At 43.7% G+C, this 6,221-nt stretch overlaps 1 protein-coding gene across 1 annotated transcript in view; it reads right to left on the bottom strand.

Annotated features, from left to right (window-relative positions):
- Positions 1–5,715, bottom strand: part of Caprin2 (caprin family member 2) — a gene marked incomplete at its 5' end in the record, with an annotated part of 45,514 nt that extends 39,799 nt beyond the window's left edge. Inside the window, 2 exon segments of the mRNA XM_013505958.1 lie at positions 2,419–2,481; positions 5,450–5,715. Of these exon segments, the coding sequence (XP_013361412.1) occupies positions 2,419–2,481; positions 5,450–5,701 (315 nt within the window).
- Positions 5,716–6,221: the final 506 nt, after the last annotated feature.

Genomic DNA, 6,221 nt, shown 5'->3' with positions numbered 1-6,221 from the left:
TACAGTAGAATACACATTGCCATTAATCCTCTCCACCTCTCTTTGCACGTATATCTCATTCTTCTTGCCACTTTCTGAAGCAATTCTGGAAGTCCTTTCACAAGTGTCTTTAATTGTACTGTTGTGGCTGCCTCAAAGTCCTCAATCAATTCAAAATGTTTCGTGGTCTAAAATTTTGACTATGGGCTACGAATGTAGCTCAGCTGCACAGCACGTGCCTGACAAACGCCAGGCTGAGTATGATTCCCAGTGCCCCTCCCCCCACAAAAAAAAAGAAAAAAGAAGACAACTTTGACAAAGAGCCAGAAGTCACCTGGTACCAGATCTGGTGAATAAAGTGAGAAAGACACACTGCAACATGTGTATGAGCATGCTTTTCAGCTGGATGGCACTCGGCAGCAGGCTTCACCATAATTTCGATCATATCTCAAGGACATGCACAAAAGAGTTCTCAGAACTACTTCAGAAAGTGGCAAGAACAATGAAGTAAGTGTTTGGAGCAGGGGGAAGTATTCTGATAGTGATAATGTAATGAAATAAATTTTTGTTTTGTTTTGTTTTTTGAGACATGGTCTCACTACATAGTTCAGGTTAGCCTCAAACTCACAGTGATCCTCCTGCCTTAGCCTCCTGAGTGCTGGGATTACAGGCATGTGCCCCCATACCCAGCTAACTGTAATAAAATTTTATTTAAACATTTATAGTATATTTTGATCACCCCATGTATAGTACAATGAGACTGAACAAAAGGACAAGAATAAAAAAAAACTACATCTTTTTAAATATTTCCTGAGTCTGAACTATGTAAATTATTACCAACTTTTTTTTTGAGACAGGGTCTCTCTACACAGTGCAAACTGGCTCAAAATTGTGGTGCTCCTCCTGCCTCAGCCTCCCAAGTGCTGGGATTACAGGTGTGCACCACCATGACCATGCCTGGCAAAGTATTATTACCAACTTTAAAAAGTAAACTCAGAGCTTTTTTACTGACAGAAAATTCTACAGAGTACAAGGTTCAGAGGGGTATTTTAGTACATGCACACAATCTGTCATGGTCACATCAGGGTAAATGACACATGCATACCTCAAACATTCATTATTTCCTTGCATCACAACAGTCAAAATCGTCTCTACTGCCGGTAGCTGTTGTGAAATATACAATTAACTGCTGTCAACCTACTGTGCTGTAGAATTACACCTCTCTTCCCTTCATCCTCCTCCTTCCTGGCCTCTGATAAACACTGTTCTCCTCACTGCTCCTAAGAACTCAGAACTTTTTAATTAAATACTACTGCCAATAGTTCTCTGAAGGACCAGCTGACATATTTTGTTTTTTACTGACTTAGCTTTTAAAATTTTTTCTATTTTAAATCTATACTGTTTGTATGAAGGGATGTAGTTCTCAAAAGTACCACGAACTATATAGTCAGTCACATCTAAAGACCAACTAACTCAATCATTTACATATAGTAAATCCATAACAAACATTTTATATGCCTACCAATATGCTATATATTACTCTAACCACGAAGAAAACAGCAGTGATAAACAAAATCCCTATTCTCATAACATTTACATTGTAAGGGAGACAAACAAAACCACAGTTTGTGGGAGGCTGAGGCAGGAAGAGAATCAAACAGCAAACATCAATGAAACATTGACTCTCATGCCATGTCTCAAAATCTCGCGAATTAAAGTTGCCACCAGCAAGCATACCATGGGCAAGTTAAACGATGTAAATAAATGGTCTAACACTTACAGTAAGATTAATTTTTTAAGACCAAGGCAGGACAATCTAGGATAAAAAACTAGTGGAAAACCACAGAAGAAATTAAGAGCCAGCTGTCGTGGCACACGGAAGGCTGAAGCAGAAGGATCACATGTTCAAGCCTGGTGTGGGCAATTTAGTGAGAGCCTATCTCAAATTTTTTTTTGGGGGGGGTACCAGGAATCGAATTCAGGACCTTGCACGTGCCAGGCAGGCACTGTGCCACTGAGCTATTTCCCCAGACCTCAAATTTTAAAAAGGGGGGGATTTCAGTCCAAAGGCCCTGGATTCAATCCCCAGTATGAAAGAAAGAAAGATTAAAAGGAAGCAGCTGGAGAAACTGAGAAGACTACAGTAAATACCTCTACGTTTCAGAGCAGAAAGATGTCAGGTTTAGACTATTCCCTCAAACCTCTTCCTCTTCCATCCACCCCAGCAACTTAACCTCTATGCTAATTCAGTCTGTATTTTCACTCCTACTTAATCTATACCCTCATCCATACCATTTGCCAGTGCCACAGAAATAAATCCAAACCTACAGGAGTGAACAGACTACTGGATTCTAATCCTTTGAGACCCGCTCTCACTGTACCCCAGTAGAACGCTACTAAGGAAAGAAGTCAGTCTGACAAAGACCATAAGCCACTTACCAGCTGATCTGGATTAAGCTGCTCTCCATTTTTCAGGCGATCCCTGTAATCTTCCAGTTTGAGCTACAAAACAGAAACTTGTATCTACTATAGTCTAATATAAAATTCTGAAGCAAATAAACTAAATATCAAACATTGTTCCCTCTGCAAACAGATCTGAAAGCCATCAATATGCAAGGATAACACTTTATTACACATATAGGCAGGCAGCAACTGTAACATGTTCTACTCAAAGAGAAAACACTCAGACTAAGGTCAGCCTGCTCTGCGCCTGGTGTGGGCACCGGCCTTTCTGAGCAGACCTACTTTGCTCCCGAGGCAGCAAGTGCGGCAACAGAACCATGACCAGGCTGACACTGGGCTCCAGGAGTTTGTCACCACTGCATGAGCTCCAGGTGCAGACTGTAATCTCCAAGTGCAAGGCACCAAGGCTAGGCTGCTCCAATGCTGGTCCTTCAACTATCTCACCCAGCTCGCAGCAGGTCCCAAGGGACAAGTTACAGGGTAACCCTGTATCCATATACACAGGAGTGACAGTACCAGTCGGTGTGGGTGGTGACAGAGCAGTGCAGCAGAGGCTGCACATTCCTTTCATTTATTCTTACAACTCTGAGGTAGTTGGATTATTGTGATTTACAGAACATAGTCTCTCATTTTACAGATACAGAAATGTGTCCAGTGGCTGAGTTTTCACCACTTAGGAACAGCTCTGAACAAAGAGGCTCACAAGAATAACTTTTTGGCTAACAGAATCCCTGGAGGGCTGATGTCCCAGTATAACAATAAGAAGTATTCAAACATTAGCCGGGTGTGGTGGCGCACACCTGTAATCCCAGCACTTGGGAGGCTGAGGCAGGAGGATCTTTGCGAGTTCAAGACCAGCCTGGGCTACAAAGTGAGCTCATGGCCAGCCTGAACTGCATAGTGAGACCCTGTCTCAAAAAGACAAAAAAAAAAAAAAAAAAGAAGTATTCAAACAATAGCTGGGCTTGGTGGCCCATGCATATAATCCCAGCACTTGGGAGGCTGAAGCAGGACGAACCAAGTTTGAGGCCAGCCTGAACTACATGGAAAGACCCTGTCTCCCTCCGCAAAAAAATTCAAACAGCCACCAGGAAGGCTGAAGTGAGAAGATAGTGTTTTTGAGGCCAGCCTAGATTATATAGCAAGACCATCTCAAAACAAACCAAAAACAGCTAGTCCAGTTAGGGGTAGCAGGGGACCCAGAGCAGAACTGTCAAGAATATAAACTCTAGCCGGGCATAGTGGCTCACGCCCATAATCCCAGCACTCAGGACACTGAGGCAGGAGGATCATTGTGCATTTGGGGCCAGCCTGGGCTACAAAGTGAGTTCAAGGCCAGCATGAACTACACAGTGAGATCCTGTCTCAAAAAGACAAAAAAGAAAAACAAAAAAAAAGAACATAAGCTCTTCATACTATTTAACAACATTAAACTTAGACAAGTTTTCCAAAATTGGGCACCAAGAGAGTGTCTGTCAGCGTGTATGGATTTCTCTGATGTAGGTTTCATAAGGGTGAAGGGGGCGGATATTTAGCTCAGTGGCACAGCACCTGCTTGGCAAGCATAAGGTCCTGAGTTCAACTGCTAGTACCAAAACAAAGGGGGAAGGACTTAAAAGGACACACACTGATCCACTATTGTTAGAATATGAAAATACTCAGTGTGGAGGGGCTGGGGATTTAGCTCAGCAGCACAGCGCCTGTCTGGCAAGCGCAAGGTCATGAGTTTGATTCCTGGTACCGGAAGAAAACCAAAAAAAAAAAAAAGAAAGAAATTGCACTCAACAGCTCCATAAAAAATGACACAAACCCACTACACTGGTCTACAAACATTTTTCAGGCTCCTCCCATATTGGCTTTAGCCTTAAAATGCTTTCCCAGAAGTTGAAACAAAAACACTCACTGGTACTATCAGGGTATTTAAAGAGATACTACAGTTAAGCTAGACAGCGGTTTCTCCACCTAAGCGAAGCCATTCGTGAACCTCTATTCATAGACCGGGTCAGACAAGCTCTCTTAGCAGGGGGGCATTTGTGCTGACCCAGGCACACTCCCCTTACCACACTGTGACCCATGGCACAGTGTGCTTTCAGAGGACAAATGATGAGGCCCAGAGAAGCTACTAGCAACGGGCCCCTCTTCATTTCCTTCCTGGCTTTAGAAGGGGGAGGGGGAGTCAATCAGATACTTAAAGACATTCTTACACTTCTCCATTAAAAGCAACTTTCCTGTCCCTATGATGAATGGTTACCATTATGTATATCTAAAATGTACCCATTTTTTTAAAAAACAAAGGGACAAGGAAAGATTGGCACCTCTCCTAAAGTTTAACTAGGTCTTGGTCTAGACAGTTAACTGCTCAGCCCTACCTGTCCAAAGCAGAAGAGAATCATGACACAACAAAGTAAGGCACAGGTAGGTGCATTTCACAGGCCACATGACTCAGGAAATGAGCAGTTATCTGGGTCTTTACATCAGCATTTACTGTAACATTCGCTGATAGTAAGCCCTGAGTGTCCTCATAAGGCTGTCTACGGTACTTTCACCTACCAATCTTAGGCCAAGACCTCGCAAGGTGAAAATGCTGAAACATTTACTGGCCTACCAAGTTAAAGCTTCCAACGACTGCAGCAGCTCCACTGCAACATCAGCTGCTGCAGAAAGTCACAGGGAAAACAAGCTTAAAAGTCAGCCTATATTACTCATCTACAAAAAGAAACATTAATACAATACTCAAGGAATTCATCTGTCCTAAAACATCTAGCTTTTCAAGCACTTCAACAGCAGCACACATACCGGTTTTACTAGGAAGAATGCTGTCACTCAGCTGAGTTGACAAACGAAACAAAATGTTAGCACTACATGGATAGCCCGCTTTCATGGTTCTCGGGCACCTACATCCTAGGTTTAGTTAAAGCTTTAAGAATGAAGACCTATGACCCTCACAAAGAAATCATCCGCTCCTTCTTTAAGGACATGCAGGTACGGGGCTGGGAGGAAAAGTTACCTTCTTTTTCTCGATGTTTCTAATTTTGTGTTTAAGGCATATGAGCCCGTTGTCGATGTAGGTCTCATAGGCCTGGGTTGGAGATGCAGCAGAACCGAGAGCAGACTGCAGGGGGCTCAGGGCCCGCTGGCTTTCCCCATGCTGACTGTGGTTCACCTGGGGCTTGGCTGACTTCATGTTCCCCACTCTTCCCTCCTCTGACCGGCCTGAAGGTGACTGGTAACCAAAAGGGGGTGAGGAGAGGCGCACCATTGAAACAGATGACGCTGAAGCACAGGGGGGGAAATAAAGTGTAGAAGTAAACTAGGGGGGCACTGCCAGGCTTCAACTTCCATAGAAAGTCTAGACCCACTTTTCCTACAATTCCACGGAAGTGAGCTCAAAAACTAACGGTTCTTCGGACACTGCGTTTCCGTTCCACTGCTTTCAAGGTAATTAGCGGCAAGCACTGGCCAACACGCATAGTCTGTACGTCGGCAAAAATCTACAACACAGGGGACGGTTCCAGAAATTCGATTTTCCACACAGGAAGGACTGCTAATCAAGCAATGGCTCCCAAGCTCCCCTCCTACAGGAGCGAATAACGTCTACGGACAACTGAAAGAACGAACACACGAACACACACACACAGAGCTGTCCAAAGGGGACCTTTAACGCAACCTCCTGACCTGACCCCACACTCCCAAACTCAATCACGAACGTTTGAAAGAAATCCTCAAACTCTAAGTGAAACAGCAGTTTCTTCACCCAGACTGTTAACTTCCCTCTGACT

Source organism: Chinchilla lanigera, unplaced genomic scaffold (genome assembly GCF_000276665.1).
Source record: "Chinchilla lanigera isolate Chin_1 unplaced genomic scaffold, ChiLan1.0 scaffold00104, whole genome shotgun sequence".
Taxonomy (NCBI): Eukaryota; Metazoa; Chordata; class Mammalia; order Rodentia; family Chinchillidae; genus Chinchilla; species Chinchilla lanigera.
The sequence above is the reverse complement of the archived record's forward strand: the minus strand, read 5'-3'. Positions and strand labels throughout refer to the sequence as shown.